Source organism: Necator americanus, chromosome IV, assembly GCF_031761385.1.
Source record: "Necator americanus strain Aroian chromosome IV, whole genome shotgun sequence".
Taxonomy (NCBI): domain Eukaryota; kingdom Metazoa; phylum Nematoda; class Chromadorea; order Rhabditida; family Ancylostomatidae; genus Necator; species Necator americanus.
In genome coordinates this window covers 34984193-35006446 of record NC_087374.1, presented here as the reverse complement: position 1 = coordinate 35006446, position 22254 = coordinate 34984193, and the positions used below count along the sequence as shown (strand labels likewise).

General features: G+C 37.2%; 2 protein-coding genes across 3 annotated transcripts; one reads left to right on the top strand and one right to left on the bottom strand.

The window, feature by feature from the left end:
* Positions 1-6144: 6144 nt before the first annotated feature.
* Positions 6145-12453, bottom strand: RB195_003703 (uncharacterized protein; the record flags this gene model as incomplete). Of its 2 annotated transcripts, none has more annotated exons than XM_013447359.2 (7): positions 6145-6286; positions 8322-8449; positions 9469-9522; positions 9581-9750; positions 10491-10711; positions 10788-10951; positions 12412-12453. In XM_013447359.2, the coding sequence occupies 7 exons, from the start codon at positions 12451-12453 to the stop codon at positions 6145-6147; spliced, it is 921 nt and encodes a 306-aa protein (XP_013302813.2). The 2 variants fall into 2 exon arrangements, with proteins under 2 accessions (XP_013302813.2, XP_064057346.1); XM_064201465.1 differs by having other exon boundaries at positions 10872-10951.
* A 1297-nt stretch (positions 12454-13750) lies between these two features.
* RB195_003702 (uncharacterized protein) lies at positions 13751-14134 on the top strand (the record flags this gene model as incomplete). The annotated part of the gene is made up of 1 exon (XM_064201464.1): positions 13751-14134. The coding sequence occupies one exon, from the start codon at positions 13751-13753 to the stop codon at positions 14132-14134; it is 384 nt and encodes a 127-aa protein (XP_064057345.1).
* Between the last annotated feature and the right edge of the window lie 8120 nt (positions 14135-22254).

Here is a 22254-nt window from a genome sequence, read left to right as displayed (position 1 = left end):
ACCTACAACAAATATACTCCATATAAATCTTACTCTTAATTCCAACAATGTCTATTTACTACTTATATAAAGAACACTTTCGTTTATAGAAAATTTAGCAACAGTGATGCATAGTGGATCGAGTTCGCGACGTTGAAGCTAATCTCGTTGGGGTGCATTTGATTTCAGCTGAGCAAACGTAAACTCATTTCATTTCAATTAATGATTCCTTAAACGTTTACGAATGTGTAAAGCGCCCACTAATTTCTTGACAGATGATGAATCAAATGAGTATTCTTCTCCTTCCAGACAATTTTGAAGTCGATTTATGGACGTAGGAACGGTAAAAATCTTGGCTGCTCTCAGTCATCCTCGAACCATACAGTGACAATACCATACAATACAGTGACTGAAGAAATTTCTGTCACTGCGGAACACTCGTCAACCTGGGGAAATTTATCAAATAGAAGAGATAGGTGGAAATCTGCTGGTTGATTCTCTTTTTATTCCCACTATTGCGTTTAAAGTAATCGAGTTTAACATACAATCGTTAGGGTTTATGAGCGCAGGAGATATGTAAATAAATGAAATAAGATAGAACACCAACACACCAGGTGCTACTGGATGATGGACTGAGGTGTAAACGTACATACTTTAGTCGAAATGGTTAATCACCAACCCCTCTAGTCGGTGAAACTGGTCAGTTGTTTTTCTTTTGAAGGTCTTGCGTGGTGTACTTGGAACAATATCGAGGCTTGGCCAGGAGAGAGGAGGAGTTTGATGGGATATGCCTGGTATCAAAGACCTCGAACCATTTTCAGGCCTTTGAAAAAGACGAGTTTGTCGAAACATCAGGCCAACAAAAAAGTTTCACCTAAATCTCATTGGCAAAACAAGGAAACATAAAAGAGTTATTTTTATGAGTGAGTGAGATTTCAGCGTAAAACAATAAAAAGGACATTTCTCATGCAGCAGTGATGACTTTCTATAGTAACATTCAAATACGTAATTTCTACGTCACAACAATAAGAGAAAGAAAGAGATGAGATGTAACGGGAAATTATGATAAAATTAGTGCAGAGAAGGTTGCACAGGCTAATATAGCCGTATTGTTCCTCCCTATCACTCATCCCACCAAGTAGAATAGAAGAGATGTAATTAGTCCGATAAACACTTAACTATACACTTAAAGGATAAAGTGTCTGGCGTTAATAAATCCGCTTAGGATGCGCCACCGGATTCATTCACTTCAAGTCAGAATCGCTTGAGGTTTTACAATCTCGTGTAACTGGCCTATACAATGACTTGCGGGGGCTAGCCGATGCGTCAAGTCAGTGCCTTTTAGCCTCCAAGACAAGTCTGGTACCAATTTATCGGCCCCGGAGGGATGAAAGGCTTGGTGAGCACTGGGGCGGATTCGAACCTCCGATCGAATGTGCAGACAGTGGGACCTCTAACTGACTGTGGTACATCCGCCCCATTATATATACACATGCCTATTACACGCATAATGGTGTATAATTACGGTATGCTTCTATTTCAAACACAATTGTGTATTTGCCATTTAAATACGTATACGGTTTCCTTCAAAGGCATCACTCCACGAATCTGAGGTGGAACGGATTTCAGGTGGAGTATTCGTATTCGGGGCCGTAGATTATGGAGAGGGGGTAATTCCGTCCATTTCTTGCTAGTTGGCGTAAAAAACTGCCCGAAAGATGCGGCGTGTGCACACGGCTGGCGCGCTCAAAACTTGGAAAAAAATTGAGCAAACGTAAACTTCATTGTAAAACTTTCGTTTGTAGAAAACTTAGCAGCGTTGATGCATAGAGGATGAGTTCACGGCGTTGAAGCTAATCTCTTTGGGGTACATTTGATTTCAGTTGAGCAAACGTAAACTCATTTCATTTCAATTAATGATTCCTTAAAGTTTATGAATGTGCGCGCACCCATTAATTTCTTAAGGATGACAAATGATGGATCAAATGAGTATTCGCCTCCTTCCAGAAAAATCTGAAGCTTATTTATAGACCTAACAACTCGGGAAAAAATCTCGGTTCCCCTCAGTTCTCCTCAAAACGTCGACAATAAAAACACTGAAGGGATTTCTATAATTCCGCTACATACGTCAGTTTGTGAAACTTTATCAAATAGAAGAGATAGGTGGAAATCAGTTGCGGATTACTAGTTGATTCTATTTTTTTTTAATTCCTACTGTACTGCGATTAAAGTAATCGAGGTAACTCAATATCGTTGAGATTTATGAAAACAGATGCGGGCTACAATGATTTCCGAGGGACAGCTGAGGAATTGAATCTTCGGCAAAAAAGAAATAATAAATAGATAAGATAAATAAATAAATGGAAATAAATAGAATAATTTTGATCAACGCTATGAAATAGTACCAATATATTGATCCACCTTACTTTTGGTTGTCCTTAGACGTTTTCGAACCATTGCGGACAGAAAGAAGCAGCGAATTGTAGACTAACTTTACCTCGACACTGAATTTCACAGTTAGTAAAGAAAACGAAATTTTTGGTAATAAACGAAGACGTTTTTGACCAAAAATCTATTATTTTTTGCCTACTTTAATATTTGCTTGGAAAAAAATCACATTTTAGCTGAAGAATAAGCTTATAATCTCGCTTTTTATTTTGTCGTATGGAATATAGTTGGAATGGTCAATTCGAAAGGTCTAAACTAGGATTTGCAAAGATAGCAAATACAAAGAGCAGCCGTTCTTACAGGTCCCACTACAGTAATTCATTAGAAAATCTCTACGTCCGAAACATGCTCTTAGATTCAGTCAGAAAAGACGAACGTACGTTGTAGTTCTATTTTTACAAAGGAAGGATTACGCATGACTTCATTGAAAATGTGCACGTCTGCATTTTTTGTTATTGAAATAAAAACGAGAACAAGTAAATTGAGACGTCTGCAAGAAAATTCAGATTGAATTCAGACTGTACTTGCTACTAATGAATTCATCCGTCCAGGGGAATTCCAAGAGACGTATTAATTTTTCTATACATTATTTACTACAGTATTCTTCAACAATACTCACCAATTGTACATACTTTTGAGAAATTCATGATGAATGGAGTGCGGAAATATTTGAAGAAAAAAATTCTATAAGGTCAAAAAAGCATGGATTCAGTTCAGGAAATGAGCGGAAACGAGCAGTTTTTGCCGGCTTAATCGAAACCATCGAACACGTTTCGCTTCCTTAGTGCAAAAAATTCAACACTAAAGGGCTTCGTGGGTTTTTTTTTTGCAAATCCCAGAGGCAAATGCTACGAGGCTCTTCATTTCGATGGCTCTGGTAAATAATATAGTGGAAAATCGAGAATAATAGATAATTGAAATAAAATTCTCAGTTTCAGTTGGACAAAAGGTATATTTCTGTATTTTCCAGTACACCTGCAATATTATTCAATTTATCAAATCCTGAGGGAATCCACGTAAGTAAACAAGCGCAGTTAATTAGAAATCTGTATTTTTTTTTATTGTTAGGCGTTGATTTGCTCATCACGTTCTCTTGAATCGTTAACACGTGTTTCTGCTAAAATTATTTCTTGTAAGAAATAATTATCAGAAGAAGCAAGCGAAAAACAACAACATGGCGACATCTACTTTTCCCTATAAATATGATTATTTTTTGAATATTATATTTATTTTTATTTATTTGCTTCCTTATTATTTTATTTATTATTATATTTTTTTTTTTTTTCAGTTGATTTTATTTTACATTTCCTATGAATGGAAACCTTGAGAAAGAATTTTATCACAGTGAGTAACAACAACTTTTTTTAAAATACACTTGGGGGAAGATTTCCTTCGCCAATCTATCTAGAGCTTTAGTAATTAGGCTTCAGGAATGTTTTATCGCTCAGTGCTCACAGTGTGACCGACTCACCTCATCCACAATAGCTGAAAGGGAAAGGGAAAAGGAGGTGACCAACCAGAAAAAGCTCATACGAAAACGATGGGCGTTACCGATGGCTTTTTTTTAGAGTTTATATATATTATAAGTTAATTTTTTTATAGTTAGTATATAGTTATGGTTTGGTGTTTTTTTTATTAGGAGTTAAAGATCACTTTTCAGAGGCTTCAAAGACTTTTCATTCGAACGTTTCTGAATCAGTGCCGTACTAGCAAAAAGATGAGCGGCTGCTTTTGAAGAAACTCCTTAATCTTTAAAAAATAAGCGAAATCCTTCAATCAAAACACTTTTCTCCTATCAATAGGTGAGGATTCCAAGCGTACTGTAGACGGTAGGTATTTTGAGGTACATTTAAAATTTTTGAACGGCTATAAGTTCAAATCCATACTTTCGGAACTCTTCCTTTCTCCTTTTTGCCGTAAAATAATTGAGGAGGTATCCTGTGCACAGCTCCTATAACGATGTTCTGTCGATTTCATTGTCCTTTAGTGTGCGGCTAACATTATTTTTTTTTCCAGAATTACGTTTTTATGTAAGAAATAAATAGAAGAAAACATTAAAGAATTAAAGCACAGAAGAAATCCATTCTTCCAGAAAAAGCTTGAACAGCGTAAGGCTTGGAGATGTTTTTGTTCGTGATTTTAATATAGAACTCTATCAAAGTAGGGAAAAAGTGGAGGGAATAAGTCAATTTATAGGAAAACTCAGAAACCAACGAAGGTAGAACGAGAGAACATTACCACATCACCTATTTTTTTCTCATGCCGAATCTTAAGCATTTACAGCGACGAGACTGGAATTCTACATTTTTTTTTTACGACGGGAGGACGAATCCATTTTCTTAGCTGATGACTCATTTGTAACTTCAGACATCATTCTAGCCTGAGGGTCGATCGAGGTGTTCCCGGACCATAACATCTCAGCTTGTCTCGCCAATAATCTGCTGTATAAAAAAGTTAAAACTCTTTCCTTTTTAATTCCGTTTCTATCCTTTTTGTATTCTTGCTTTTGCCACTATTAGTTGTTTAATTACCCGACTTTGAGGAAGTAAAGTGATCTGCGGTGTGATTGAGGAAAGGAAATCCGCGTTCGATTAAAAGTAACTCAATGAGTCTCTGACATATCCATTCTGGCTGTAGGAAATAGTGATGCCTGTCCATCTGGGTAAAGTATTGAGTTACTTAAGAGTTTATAGCTTACTGCCCATTTCTGAGGTACATAGTTGTTTTCTCAATGGTTATTCCACACGAATCGATGTATTTCGGTTTAATTACCCAGATATTTAGTGCATGTTTGTGTGAAAATTCCTTTCAATTGAATTGAGGGAATGGAAGAGGTCGAAGGAGGAAACTACTGCCTCGTACTATTATTTTATAATTAATTAATTAATTATTATTATTTATTAGAGCACAGTAAAAACGATACCACCGTCATCTCTCCTCAAGTATAACTAAAAGTGTGTTTATCTCGTAACTTTTGTTTACAAAACCAAAAATTCGCACACACAAAAAGTTACATTATTATGTGTTTCAGTTCTTTATTATTAGAAAAAAAAACACTAATGTATTACTATGTTTTGGTAGATAACATTAGTTAGAAGGACAAAGCGAGTTTCTCTCTCAATGATACACAGTACTAAAAACTAAGAGACTAATCATTTATTGAAACACCCTAAAAAAGGACGTGAGAAACTCCCTTTCTGGACGAATTTTCTTGCGAGGCACCATAGAACGCGCCGCGCCATCATGGGTGTCGCGCTTGCGAGTGAGTGGCCGATAATCAATAAGGTTTCCGCGACGGCCTATTCAAGTAAAACCAATGGATAGGATGCTGAGCTTGAGCCGAAGCGTGCACAACGGTGGCGTAATGAGGTGCGTCGTGGGAAAATTCGCACAGGAAGTCCTTCTCTGAACCTGACTTTTTCCTGAGGACGATTAGGGGGAATTGACCGTGAACAGGCTAATGCTCGCAATCTACATCCTCAACTCTACCTTTTTCTAGATAGATCCGATCAACACCAAATTCGTGGTATGCTACCTTCAGATTAAAAAAAAACAACCTCAAGTTACACCAACTTCACCCAAAGTTACAAATGAATGGAGCATAACAAAATACACTTATTTATTCAGTTTTATACATTCCTGTCCGTCTTTTAATAACTACTTGATTAGTAACTACTTTGATCTCTTGACTTCTGCTCTTCTCTTGTTCGCGATCCCTCAGGCAATTGGTCTACTATGGGACTTCCATTTTAATTCTGTCGATACGTGAAGAATAGATATCTCTTTACGATGGACAGCTCGTTTCCACACGTTACGAAATGGTGTTTGAAACTCTTTTTGAAGAATAATAATACAGTATCTGAAAATAGAAATAGATTAGGTAGGATACGTTTGTTAACAACACTGAACCAGCTATAGGAATTATAAAATCATAATTATAATAATTAAACAATTAATGATCATAATATTTCTTTCTTTACAACGGATTGCTCATTTTGAATCTATGCAACTCATTTAGAAAAACCTAAAATCAGATAGAAAAAAGTCGCGATAGAACCCAGTGTAGGATCAATCCCGAGTCAGTACATTCTCTTTTTTTTCATAAGACCAGAGGAAAAGCTGAAAGAAATCGTAGAATTTTATGGAAACTACAAAATTACTACAAAATAATGTAGTCCTGGTAAATATGTATGCCATAATAATAACATAAAAAGCAGCTGGTTTGCGTCAGATTTCTATGACAAGCAATCTAAGGTGCGCACTTCTTGCTCATACGAAAAAAGAAGAAGACGACGTCTTTGACACCGGACAGATACACCAAATCGCGTGCTCTAAGGCTCTAATTCACTATTTGTTTAAAGGCATCACCCCACGAATCTGAGGTGGTGCAGATTTCAGGTGGAGTATTCGTATACGAGATGGGAGACTACGGAGAGATAGGTGATTCCGTCCATTTCTACCTAATTGCCGTAAAAAACGCCCAGAAGATACGGCTTCAGGCGTTTTGGCGCAGTATTTTCCACGGGGAGTTCGACTGGAGCGTGCTTGCGGCGCTCGTTTTTTACGGCAATTAGGAAGAAATGGACGGAATCACCCCCCTCTCCGCAGTCTCCCATCCTGTATACGAATACTCCAACTGAAATCTGCACCACTTCAGATTCGTGGGGTGATGCCTTTAAGAAACAAGGACAGGAACTTAGCGCACGAATCAACGAGAATCTAGACAGTAGGCGAAGAGCAGAAACAATCCTGGCAATCGAAAAGTATCGACGCAAAAACGCAACGGTAGTAAGTTTAGTGTGTCATGTACGCGATAATGGCACGTGATGCTGAGATCACAGTGAGAAAACATTGGAAGTATTCTGGACCTCTAGCAGAAATCCAAAACAATTGCTTCATAATCATCGGTGACATCTTGACTTGTCCTTATCATTATGTGAACTGAAGATCACTTGCAGCCCTTAAAGGCATCACCCCACGGATCTGAGGTGGTACGGATTTTAGGTGGAGTATTCGCATTTGGTGGGGCGAGTGTGGTGTAGCGGTCAGAGGTTCCGCTTCCTGCACGATCGATCGGAGGTTCGAGTCCGCCCTAGTGTTCACCAAGCCTTTCATGCCTCGATATGGGTCGATAAATTGACACCAGACTTGTCTGGGAGGATGAAAACACAACTTGACACATCGGATAGCCACCGCAAGTCATTGCATAGACCAGTTACACGTTCGTAAACCTCAAACGATTCTGAATTGAAGTGAACGTGGGGGCGCATCCCAAGCGAATTGATTAACGCCAGGAACTTTATCTCTTATCCTTTATTCGTATAAGAGATCGTAGATTATGGAGAGAATGGTGATTCCGTCCATTTCTTCCTAATTCCCGTAGAAAAATGATCCGGAAGATACGGCTTCGAGCGCTATGGTGCGCTATTTTCTACAACGAGTTCAACTGGAGCGCGCCAGCCTTGTGTACGCGTTTTTCTTCCGGAACGTTTTTTAAGGCAATTAGCAAGAAATAGATGGAATCACCACCCTCTCAATAATCTACGATCCAGTAGGAGAATACTCCACCTGAAATCAGTACCACCTCAGATTCGTAGGGTAACGCCTTCAAAACCCGGTCATCACATAGACAGTGTAGGGAACAATCACACAACCGCAATGAGTTCAAACGTCGAAGCGGACACTCTTTCCTGGGAAATGGTGCAACTAAAAGTTTTTTCTTTGCATTTCTGAGGAGAAAGATTATCTTTGCAAAAATTGAGCTAATATCAATGAAAAGATAAGATATTTAATGGTTCAAATTACGAATAGACCAACATCTTCAGCCCTCTGGAGAAGAAAAAGTAATCGTTGACGTGGAAAGCCGTTCTACCACAATTTCTAGAAAGACTTACGGTGCTGATGACAGATATAATTCCCAGGATATCACCGCCAGAAAGAAGCGAATGTTTGTTCCATCGAAAAAATCGGATGTGTGGAAGCACACGAGCATCAACAAATAAAGAGCAGAATTAATTGTAGCCTAGAAATTTTTTCTTCAGAATTTCCTTCATTTCTTTGCAATATACTATTGGAAGCGTAGTTTTTAATTGATTTTCTTGACTTGTAGTCTAGATTGGTATTGATCTTCTTTATTAATCATTGATTGATTTTTGATTATTGATTGATATTATTGATTCTTTATTGAACAACAGCTAACGTTTCGGCGTTATCGCCTTCGTCAGAGCCTGGGAAAATCAAAGTTTTTAGAAAGCATCCAAACGGTGGGCAAAGTCAATCAGTTAGTAGATTTATCCTCTTACCTGACATGGTAGCGCAACAGACCACCACACCGCAAGCGCCGGTCAGGTTTTCACCATGGTACGGCCCGCCCGTAGATCAAAACACGCATAGGTCTTGATATAGCGATAACTCGTTTGTGATAGCAATGCACTCATCTTTCTTGTTCATTTCTGGACTTTTGGCTGATCCAAAACGCCTCTAGTGTCCTGCGTGCTGTGATGTCGGACTCGTAGGATAATAAGCTAACGTCTACCCCTACTTTGGAGTTTGGATGACATATTCTACGGTGTACTCCGAGAGGGGTGAAAATTTAAGATTTTGCGAGTCCATTTAGATGCTTCTTGACCCTAGTAAACAGTGGACGTCCCGTTTCTCCCATATAATGGTCCCCGCACAACCTGCACGATACACCACTCCTGATACCATGGAATCACCCCCTCTGCTATACGGGCAAACCACGCAGCTGGGAGTTGTGCAGAGTCTATCATACGCACGATTACGTACCAGCTGACCCTTGAGGTTCGCTGGATGTATTTTCACAACCCTCACGTCATTCTCTAGACCCGCTTTTCGTAGAAGATCAATACCAAGCTTTGCTACAGCTCAAGAAAATCAATTAAAAACTACGTCTCAACGTGCTAAAATTCAAAGACAATCGAACATGGGCAATACTATTGGAACCGTTCTTCACGTCACGGGCTCTAATCATTGGTATTCGATTCTGCAAAATCGAAAGAGCTCTGTTTAATTGAACTGTACCTGAAGGAACCAAGGTTTTTCACGTCTCGTTTTGATGGAAACATGCGCAGTTCTCTGGAAAAGCGAAGCATGATTGTGCTAGTTTGAGGCATTCTACAATAGTTTAACTCACTCTAGCCATCCTTCTCAGTTTAGCTAGAGAAAATATGTCAATAGTTGTAACAAGTATCGAAAGAACAATGTTGTATATTAGGTCCTGATAGAGGGACAAATTGTCAGCACATCGTTCTTCACTGAAGACGAACCGTATAATGGTAAAGTCGAAGGTAAACTCGCAGCCCGCTGAAATATACGTGATAGAAACAGTAGAAATAGGCTCAGAAATAAAATAAAAAAAGCTAGATGATGATTGTTTGGCATAACTGTGGTAAATTTTAAAGGACTAAAAATTTCAGACAAGTCCGGCACCAATTTATCTAACGCGAAGGAATGAAAGGCTTGGTTGGCACTAGGGCAACTCCGAACCATCTACTGAAGGTCCACTGATTATGCAATCCTTCGAAATGCGGATCGCTAAACCGACTGCGCAACACCCAATCCAGGGTCACCCTTTAATTCTAACCTGGTCGCTCGCTGGTCCGCACAGCTTCGAGCGCAATCACTTACGCAACTGCACCGAGATTCATGCCGATTTGACTGGACTAGAGGAAGAAGTGTGTCAGAGAAAGTCTTAGAGAGTTAGCGTAGGCGACTAGGAAAAGATCAGCGATTTCGTCAGTAAGAAAACCTAAAAAGCCTTGGTGAGCCTCGATGAGTGTAGGTGAGTATTGCCAAGCCACCATCGGGGTTCTGAATAAGTTGTAGGTCATCAAACTTTATCATTCCGAAGAATCCTTGTCGATTCTCTCGATTCCACCAAATCAACTAACTTTACCATCCACAACAAATACGAGTAAGACAGGTCACCTGACCGTGACGAAGAGATTTTCGGAGAGCTACGCTAAAGTTAAATGCCTATTTTTTCTGTATAGGAAACTTCGTATCCGATACTTTGTGCTGAAACATCGCCGACATCAACTTACGTATCAAATAGATAAGATTGTGTGCCCATGCGAATAACCAACAGATAGAAATCATAACAATGATCGCTTTAGGTCGAAACCATTTACGACATTTTAACGGATACATAATAGTAAAGAATCGATTAATCGTCATTCCAACTGACGTATAAAAACTCGAGTACTGTAGCGCAAGAGCTAAATAACCGACCACAGGTCGATAACACTTCGGCATCCATTCACCACTGAAACATATACATTCAATAATTTATTCATTTAATTAAATTCTCTCTACGAATATTTCAATATTAATTAACGTACAATACCAGCTGCGTAGAGACCAATACAATCATAACAAGAAAAATTTCGAATCCATCAGCTATGAGTTTTGAGAGGATAAAATACCGGAATGGCGTTAAAGATTGACGTAAAAAGAGTATTTCAAAAATCACCAGCATTAATGGAAGAAGGCCAACGATGCCTACCTGAAAACATAAATCTTTTCGGACAATTTCATTTTAATTCTTGATTTTAAGACTTTCCAGAAAAGAAATCGTTGAAAAACGTTCCTAAAATAAGTCAACTAAGTTTGCTCGTGCGACTTAAAGCGGCAGTTTGTCATGGAATTGACATGGTACAGGAACCTTATGGAAAACGTTGAGTTTGGATTGTAGATTACGGAAACAAGCATCACTTCGCCCAATTCCCCTAGTCTTCCGAAAACGAAAGTACGGCGTGGGAACCGCTTTATCTAATTTATTATTTATTTTTATTTTCATTTTATCCGCGGTCCCCTCAGCAGAGCTTCATTGGTTTTACATGAACAGGATACTGAGCAGATCTCATTAATCCTCTACCGCACGCACGTGAACGCGACGCATAACTTATTTCGTAGGAAAGAACGGGATCTTCCACGCCATTTTCGACGCCGTTCTGTTTACGAGGATTAGAGGACGATGACTGGAGCCAAGCTCGTATCCGTAATCTGCAGCCCGAACTCTATGTTTTCCCCGAGGTTTCCGTATCACGTCAATTTCGTGCTACGTTGCGTTCAACAGCCAGGTGGAAAATGACATTTTTTCATTTCCTTCTCGCACCACAGAAACTTTGAACTCATTGAACTGATTAAAAGAACTCATTTGAATATTTACCTCCAGACAAGAAGGTAATTATCGCAGTGTTCGCCTTTGGATTTGTAGTAGTAGTTAGTACAAATATGCGTACGTAATTGAGGTTGACACATATGAACTCATGACTCATCTGTGTGTTGAAAAGTTTTTTCAAAGATTTTTTTGGGACAGTTCTTCACTGTCTGAAAAAAATTGCTTCCGCTGTATTTTATTTTGATTTTTTTAGATTTTAGCAGCGAGCATGGATCCCGTTTTATAAAATCAAATCCAAAGAGTAATATTTGGGAAAGAAAATATCGACACATTGACATTTACAAAAAGAAAGAAGGAATGTTCCAGAACTTGAGACATTTTATGGCGATGTGAAGGGACAACTAATATTATGCGGGAAAAGCAAAACCTACAAAAAACCTGGAACTATTACGTTTACGAGAAAGACTCCATATACGGCGAGCTTTGAAGTATCTTAGGTCAACAAGTCTATTCACTTTCGCCGAGATCAAAAATAACTCCCCCGCTGAAATTTAAAGTGAAATTATTTTACTGATTCATTTAAAACTTGTAGGAGGCCTCTTCCTTCCTTTTCCGATGATTCCCCTGCATATTTGACCTGTTTTCAATCGTTAGAAGTGGGCACTCTCACCACCTCACACTCTCTCACATTTCTGTCATTGTCTGTGTTCTCTGTCACACTCACAGTATTTCACTAGTTGTGGGCCTGCACAGACAAGTTTTCGTAATTACGTGTAATGTAACAAATTATTAAAACCATGATACAAAAATTAGTGTAGAAAAATGCGGAGTAAAAAACGTACCACAAACATAAGAACTCCACTGGCGATAGTTGTAAGAACCATCGTGATATCTGATAGAAGAATCAGCTCCGGCACACAATGAATCGAATACTACTTTGAGCTTCTAAAAAATCCAACGTATACTTTTTTTCCACGGTCTATAGCCAGGACTCTTCCTGCAGTGAGGAACACACTGCGTTTGTAAGCTGATCTAGAGCTGGTTGTGAATGAATGAAGTTAAAGGAAACGCCTTCTAGTTGAATATGAGTTATGAATTAAGCACAGCAAACGTTACAGGTGCAAAAGATGGTGCAGGAATAATAACACCACGAGAAAAACAAAGACAGCATAGCTTAAAGGTTGTTTATCACAAGATGACAACTATTTGTGTATACTAAACAATAACTGTTTATATGCTCTAAATTTATTTGCGTCGGAATGATGCAGCACTTGGAACATAGAAAAGGAATGAATTTCTTAGAAATAATTCTAGAATCCTCTATAACAGTTTGTCGTCTCATAGTGGTGTGACGGTGACTCTGGGCGGCAGCTGCGACGTAGAGCGCAAGTACGTCCTCTGGCTAGGTCTCCCAAGCACAGTGGGAACCTGTCGGAATTCGACACATCTGTCATTGCGACTTTTCGGAATCGGAACTAAAATTCGCCACCATCTTAACAAAATGTCGCAAGGCGGCTTCTTGATATCTTGAGCAAGGAGCTGAGGTAAAAGCTTATCTTGCATGGCAGTGCTACTTAGTTGAACCAATTTCAAATTTCAAAGGCCACCAAGGAATGATTTGAAGGAAGAGAGACTTTGAGGCTTGACCTGAATGCCTCGCCTATATTGTTCTATTTTCTGGCAACTATGAGGAAGCCTTCGACAGTGTGGAAGCTAATGCAGTACTGTCAGCTCTAGTCGATCAAGGTGTGGACGCGTCGTATGTAAGGTCATTAGCCGATTTCTGTCATCAATCCACCAAAAAGATACATTTTTTCGAACGCTCCCTTACCATATCTATTCGAAAGGGGACATGACAAGTTGATGCTATATCGTAGGCTGCTCAAAACTGCATTATAATGGGTAATGAAACCACTTTCTTGGGAAGAAAGGAAAATACGTGTTGGTAGATGGCCCTTAAACCTTCCGTTAGCGGTCGACATCGTTCTCTTTTCGAGAAGTAGCACTTACGCAGAGGCAATGCTAAAGGAATTGAACGAATCAGGAAAAAGAATAAAATTGCGAATAAATCGGTAGAAGACACAGTTTATACAGCACATCGATTGCGAGGGCGGAGGAAGAGTACAACTTGAAGGCTCCCAAATCGTGGAAACTTAGTCGTACGTATACCTTGGACGTTCTATGAATATGAAGAACGACTTGAAAGGAGAACTGAATAGGAGAATGAGAGCAGCATGGGCAGCATTCACAGCCGTCAGGGAAGCTATGGACCAACTGAGGGACCATGATCTTCGTGCCAATCTGTTCGACTCGACAGTCCTTCCAGCGCTCTGTTACGCAGCGGAGACGTGGGCAGACACCGCGGCCACGTCTAAGAAGCTACTTACTACCCAGAGAGCCCTTGAGAGATGTCTTCTGAAGTTTATCCGGCGCACACAACACCTAACCGGTCTTCGCAGCTCCGACTTAAGAGGAATGTCCCGTCTTCGCGACCCAGCGGAATATGTATCGAAAGCAAAACATAGATGGGCCAGTCACATCATGAGAAGAATCGACGATAGATAGACTAAAAGATTACTAGAGTGGATTCCAAGAGATGCTAAACGCCCTTGAGGGAGACCGCCAACGAGATGGGGTGACGTGTTCGCTACACGGATGGACCAGCTGAGAGCTCAACTGGATACGGCTCAACGACTTCGTCGACATCACTCATGGAACTACAGAACATCTTGCCGCACGTCCAGCGAGCCATGTAAGTATCTAAGTAAGTAAGTTATTCTAGAAAATCACCACAGTCACGGTACTAGACGGAAAAGAACTTGTAGAATTTAATTGTCTCTTTTAGAGAATGAAAAAGTTACCATAAATGGAAAAATAAGAGAACAAGGAAAAACGAAATTTCAAATTAGGTTTTGGATAGATAGCTTATTCTACACATACTACTAACAGGAGAATTATATTTTCTAGAATTCTGTTACGACATATGTTCTCCTGTGAAGTGACGTTAATGGGTATGGATCCAAAAGGAGGGTCGATGGATATCTCCAGCAAGGATTAGTCGGACAAAGCGGAAGCGTTTCGGGAGAGAACATTGTACTACGAGACACACGCTTAATCCTAACGTGAAAAGAAGATGACGTCACAATACACAATACTATTGCAATATATACGTGTTCAATAATCCTGGGATTAAATGGACTCAGGATAATGTGAGATTACCTAGAGGGTACAAACTGTCAAACTGGACTGCAACAGCTCTATTTTTTTGTCGCAAAAAACCAACCTCTTTTCAGTTATTTTCTCTATTGATCCTATGATAATAATGATAATATGATAATGATGTTATCTCTTCTTAAAGAAAGGAGGAAATACTATTTCAATCTATTTTTTTTGGTTCCGACAAAGAAGCAGAAGAGTTGGGATGAATGAATCAATGAATGAGTGAATGAATGAGCGAGTGAGTGAACGAATGAATAAGTGAATGAGTATGTACAGTAGAATCGCTAATTCTTCGACAGAAGACGAAAAAGACGCGGATCCGCGTCTTTTTCGTCTTTTTTTCATAACTCTCCCCAGTTTGATCTTCGTTATAAGATCTACACATCAATAATAATAGATTCGTGAGCGCGAGCTCTACCGATTGAATGTAACAAGAACTTTCAAAAATTACGATGGAAACAGTTTCTGAAAAAATTACCTGCGGGTACACATTAACAAGGCTGACTCCGAGATAATTGCGCCCCATGGATATATGATTTTTGACGTGAACATATTTTTCGAAAAATGAAATGATAGTTACATATTCGTAAGCTACATAATATTGCGAACATTTTGATATATCTCACAGCTATAACTCCATGACTCTGAAGATTTTGTAAATTTCACTAAAGTGACATGTTTGAACTCCAGGAACGACCGACATTACCAGCTTAAAAATTGTTTTCTTGCAAAATATGCAAGAAAAGTATTTGTTGGAGGAGCACCTTATCTCTTGGTTTTCTAGCTCAACAGGATTTTCTGTTTTTCGCAGCTAAAATTACAACTTCAGTATTTTGCATATTTTACTGCGATTTTTGACAGTTCATTAATATGCTAACAAAATATGCTAGCCATCTGTCGGCGCAACACAATAGAGAACAGTTCTTGTCCTCTGAACTTTTCTGATTTCTTCTTTAACATGTTTCAATTGCGGTCAGTTTTGAACCTGCAAAGGTATAGAACTTTTCATGTATTTTTACAGAAAGCCTACTTTTTTGAATTTATTGGAAGCTTCTTCACATATCATGTGGATATGTTTGATCAGGAAGAAGGGATCTACTGAATGATGTTAATTTCAAAAAATTCTGTATCATTCGAATTTTCATCACAAACTACTACAATCTCTATGGGAGGTTATTGTCATCCAGGGACGCCGATTACGAATATGTAGCTATCATTTCACTTTTCGAAAAATATATTCACGTCAAAAATCATGTATCCATGGGGCGCAATTATCTCGGAGTCAGCCTTGTTAATGTGTACCTGCAGGTAATTTTTTCAGAAACTATTTCCATGGTAAGTTTTGAAAGTTCTTGTTACATTCAATCGGTAGAGCTCGCGCTCACGAATCTATTGATGTGTAGATCTTATAACGAAGATCAACTCAAATCGCTAATTCTTTGACAGAAGACGAAAAAAAACGCGAATCCGCGTCTTTTTCGTCTTCTATCGAAGAATTAGCGATTCTACTGTATACATACAGCCGGTTCTTTTAAATATAGTTAATCAGGAAAAGGAAGTGGAAATGAATAATTCTAATTGAGTGTACACAATTTTGATATATATATATATAAAATAAAATATAAACATAACATAAACATGCTTCCAGAATATTCTATGTTTTTCATGCTTGTTTTCAATAAATATTTTCTTTTTCACAGACATTCTCGAGCTGACGTTTCGTATCTTTTAAGGTAACAACCCTAAAAGAGCGCAAAAATGGGAAACTTCAGATGTGTTTTTCTCCTTTGCTAACTAATCCATCAGTTAATAAATTTTGAAAACAAGCAGAATTGTGATGTGGATACTGTGGATAACTGTTTGTTTTTTTTTTGTTTCTTTCCTCGGAATTTTCCTTGGCAGAACCTCGGAAAGTCTCCAGCGAGCCGTCTAGTGTTGTTGGCGTTACATTCAAGTTTTGCGTTCTTCTTGGGAAGGGAGCAAAAAAAGGCACCTACGCCATGAAATGCGCCGAGAATTTCAGGATCAGGAGGTTGGAATTTGGTCAAAGTCGTTCTGGAGACGTGAGGTTCAAAAACGAAGCCGGAGGAAGTTGAAGGGAGGATGAGGGGAGGAGGTGGGGGGAGGTGGGCGGGGGAAGGTTGGGGTCACCCTTTGGATTTCGACTACGATGTTTTAAAGCAGGTATTGGAACAAAATTCACGTCAACGTCAATGAGAGAGCAGAGAACCTCATAACGTCACAATCAACTGTTTACCGCCACATAGAGAAATGTATCAGGAAGAAAACGAAAGTTGTTTATCACTTAACCCTAAATAGCTCACATTGGGACAGCCGCACCGCCCACTTTACCTCTAAAGAAAGTTAGGAAATGGAGTGCTCCATTTTCTGCCCGAATCCCCCTCTGATCCATCGAATGTCTGCATTCACTTCCAGATCGATCACATATTTCAAGAGCATAAGCAGAACCTGGAAGCATACGTAGCTTCCAGAAATCCGTAGTTTGTCATTTTTGAACCTGCGCAAAGCAGAGTTTAAAGTTCTAAAAGATTTGAAAAATTTTCTCGTGCATACGGACAACAATGGTTTGGGACTTATGAGGTTTGAGGAGGAAGTGATTGTTGGATGTTTGGAGAAATTGGTTTATGATACTCTACGTGAATGCATAATTTATTTGTGATTAAATTATACGATATCTTGTATTCTGCACGTATATTGTAGGCACATTCGCATAAATTTCCATAATTAAATAAGAAAAATAATTCTAAAATAAAAAAATAGAAAAATATGGGAGAAAAAACGAAGAATTCGAACAAAAGCTCGTTCCGAAGAGCGGTGAAGAATTTTGTCGCAGTAGAATTTCTGTTCAATGTTGGAAAATTTTGCTTTCTGTGCAAAGAACGCTGGCGGTGGAAAAAGTGTATGTTCTTGAGTACAATTCCTAATTCGTCGTTGCCGCTACAAAATTTGCGCGAAAATTCAAAACTACTTTAACGATTTCAAAGCCAAAAAAGCTAAAGCTAAAAGCTAAAAGCTAAAAAAAAGAAATGAAGAACTACAGAACAATTTTGCACCCATTGTCTGATCACCGTACATATATTTTTTCCCCAAAGATGAATTGTATTGTATTTTTGAGATTGTAGAACAAAAAAAAAGTGAAAGGCGAAGCAGCTCAGCGGCGAAGTTGCACCACGTGGGCCCCACCACGTAGATGAATGAGAAAACTGTAAGCCCGTTCGTGGGCTGAACACAATGAAATACAGTACGAGGTCCTGAATCCTGAACTTTTAGCTGCTGGAATGTGTGAAATCACATATGAGCACTGTCAATAGACATAAATTCTCTCATCACGCTGTTTTTTCCTCCCTCTTAGACAATGTCGCTAAAAAATTTCAAAATTTATTGCGTGATACTAAAATTAAATGTAGTCAATTGTAAAATTTTATTCGACTCGACTCATTGATTTTGTTTGGTTAATTTTATTATGTTTAATCCTATGGTTTTAATTTGCGGATTAATTTAAAAAAAAAATTTAAAATAAACATTGAAGGTTCGTAGTACCTAGCGATGACACTGAATTTTAGTCAACATTTCCTGAGAATCAAGGAAAATTAAATGGCTCACAGGCAAATTAGCAGATAATTACCACTTAACATTTCATATTGCACAAATAATTTCCTGAAACTTTAATAATATGAGAAAAATTGAATAAACGCGTCTAGCAATGCGTCAAAGTATCGTAAAGTTGTGATGTATAGAATTTTTTTAAAAAAAGAATAATAATATAAAGATAGTAAAAACAAGGAACTGGAGGAAAATAGCTCATTTCTTGTTACACAATTCAGGAGAGAATTTTCGAGAAGAAAAGAGGAAGAAGAGGAGAAAACATAATAACAATAACATAGTTTGAAAATTTTGAATGGAGTTAGAATTTTTCCCGCAGTAAAACCCAAAAAATGCAGGTCCCAATTACCTTGAACAAGTGAATTGCACATAGTTGGACGGATTAACGATTTTCAGTCTGAATTTATAGCGATTTCATTTTTGATTTTTTGAACAAACTGAATATTAGTAAAAGACGTAAAAAATATTGATAAATAATGATTAGCCAATAATAAAAATTATCAATAGCACCAGATTTACAGTAAATCTTTTTCTTGATATCGCTTACGAACCAACTACAAACATTCGAATCCGGGATTATTATTATTATTATTATTATTATTATTATTATTATTATTATTATTATTATTTATTGTTGCTTTTATAATATCATTATTATTATTATTATTATTATTATTACCATTATTACTATTATTATTATTATTAATTATTATTACTATTTATTGTCACTTTTATAATATTATTATTAATTATTGATTATTGCTGATCATTACTGACTATTATTTATTATTTTTCAAATTTTATAGGAACTAGGAGGAGGAATGCTTGGAAAAGTCAGTTTCATCACTTAAAAGACGTAGAACACTTAGAAAAGAGAACACGTTTACCATTGTTGCACTTGAATAAATAAATAAATGAATAAATAAATAAATAAATAAATAGGATGTCTCTTTCAGAAACTAGTTAAATAACCAATTAAATATGCAAATAAACATAGCGCTGGTCTCGCTCGAGCAGAAAAAAAGCACCTGCCTAAAATGAGATTTTCTTTAGAGATTGCCACAATCTGAATCTGAATTACTCGGAATTCTAAAACTACAACAAGGCTTTTTGGTTTACAAAGTACAAAACTTTATGTCTGATTTTTTTAGTGAAAAAATAATAATTTTTGAAAAAATGGTGCGATATCTAATATTGGTTTTTGTACAATTTTCAGAGAAGACAATATAGAGAAGTTAATCACTACTGTTATGGATTGAGAATATTATTCAGGATTTTTCTGGGTACCTTTACTAACATCTTAATAATTTCGCCCCATTAAAATTTAAATGATTTTAAAAATGCTGAAATCAGTACCATATTTATTTAGTTTATATGCACACCAGATAATACTTAAAAAATAGATTTTACAATCCGAAAAAAGCCGAAAAAAAAGAAAGTAAAAAATAAACGGCTGTATCTGGGCAATTTTCTCATTTCAGAAGAAGAAATGATTTCTATGGTTTTTTTTTTTTGAGAATTCGATTCATTTGCATTGGAGGTCGAATATCTTTCAGCTTTCAAATATACGCACTTAAACAGATCAATGATTTTTTTTGAAAAAAAAAGAACATTCACGATGAATATGTGTATATCTTTTAATACATGAAGGTTTCTCCGCAACTTCTTGTTTTTTCGGATGACTAATTCTGAAACATAGTCGGAGTTTAATGAGTAGGATTCAGTTTAATGAGGAAATTTCCCGATATACACATGTGACGTCTCAGCTGCCGCAAAAAAAACCACTAAACCATTTTTAAAAAATCGCTTACTTTGTTGATAATGATGACAGTAGAATAAGTCCTTAAAAATAATAACTTTTATTTATATTTGATGCCTATTTATTTTCCATTCATTTATTTTCCACGATAAAATTTTAACTTTTATCCAAAAAGCGGAACTTCAGTGGAAGTCAGTAGAAAATACCGTCACTGCAAAATCAGGTTATACAAAGGAATCTTATCCTAAGGGGATTATTTTTAACAAGGTTTCAGTTTTTTGCATAGGTACTGTAACTGGTGATACAGCTAAAATCCAATTTTTATTCAGAAATATTGAAGAAATTCAAAGAAAAAGTTTATTGGAAGTTAACTAGTTGTGATTTCTAACAGGAATCGTCGAATTATTAGTTTTCAAATAAATAATTCTATTTTATTATATATTTCTGTGTAGTTTGTTCCCAGAAAACGTGGTGTACATTTCAGGGAACACTGAAATGTAATCTTTTTTAAAAACTGATAAATTTTAAGTGCTCAGAGGTAGATAATTCCAAGTAATTGTTTCTTGGAAAGGAAATTTCTACAGATGCAATGATTATTCAAATGTAACAACACGGTAATGGTGGTTTACGGTATATTTCACATAATTTTCTCTTATTTTTATTTTGTACTTAAAAAAAAACGCAGCGATAAATTCCGCGTATTCATCCACTGTTTGCTATAAATTAAATTAATATTATTGTGTAACAGCTATGATACTCTACTTTAAACTTAAATTAATATCTTTTTTTCCTAATTTTTGAAAACACAGAAATCAACACTTCATTCTCGTTTCATCCGGGATAGATTACTGTATTTGTGCTTGATTTTCGTTTCTTTCGCTTTTTTTCTTCTCGAATCTCAAAACCGTGCCGACGTAAGGTGAACACAATATCCAGAAAGTCCGCAATTTGTGTTTTTGATTGCTAGTATTTTCATTGATCGTATTAAATAGAAAAAAGTCCCAAAAAAGTAAATTTTTGAATTATTCGAATATTCATACAGGTGAACTTTTCCGTTACTATAATATCTCAGTTTATTTCGTTTTACTTGTTTACTCCTTAGTGTAGCATGTCATGTGTAAATTACATAATCGGAATGAACACCGGTGAAATCACAGCGAAATGTCGATCGGATCTGCTCTCCGACATATACGTTTCCAGCGATCTTTCGCATAGATAACCTGGATTATATAACGTGGTGAAATTTCACTATATGGTCATAAAACTATCTATTTCACCTTACCAGGAGCCGTTCATTCCTTCCAAGGATTTCTTCTCGTGTCCCCATTAATTTAATAGTTTTCTCCTTTCTTCATCTTTGACGACACATTGATATGCTAACGATTCCTAGGATTCTAACTCTAGGGATAAAGTTGGGGGCTTAAATTCCTATTTTACTTCAATGTGAAATTTTATGAATTAGAAATGTAAAAATATCGCTAACCTCCTTTAGAGTCACTGAAAAAAATTTTCATTATCTTCATTTTTGAACATTTTTTTTGGAAACTTTTGGAAAATTTAGTTAATTATTTTGCATGTGATTTTAAGAGAATCTTCAGATAGATCCTTTCTGTGGAAGCTGAAATTTGATAATAATGAATTTTTCTGTATTATTATTATTTTATTTGTTTATTATTTTAGTTTTACTAATAGAAACTATCCAGGGTCGTATTCATCGCTGAATTTATTATTTTACGAGAATCATCCTCTTAAATTTAAAAAAAAATTTAAAAAATAAAAATTGGGACGCGAAGCTTGACGAAGCGCCTACGACATAAATTCCGAAGTTTCTGAACCTCACTAAAGACATCATCCTACTAATCTGAGGTGGTACGGATTTCAGGTGGAGTACTCGTATACGGGATCGTAGATTATGGAAACGAATTTTCTGTAAATTTTTCCTAATTGCCGTAAAAAACTCCCGGAACATGCGGCGCCACACAGGGATGCCTATTCAGTCGAATTCTTACCAAATCGCCAGAACGCCTGAAGCCGTATCTTCCGAGCCATTTTTTACGGAAATTAGGAAGAAATGGATGGAATC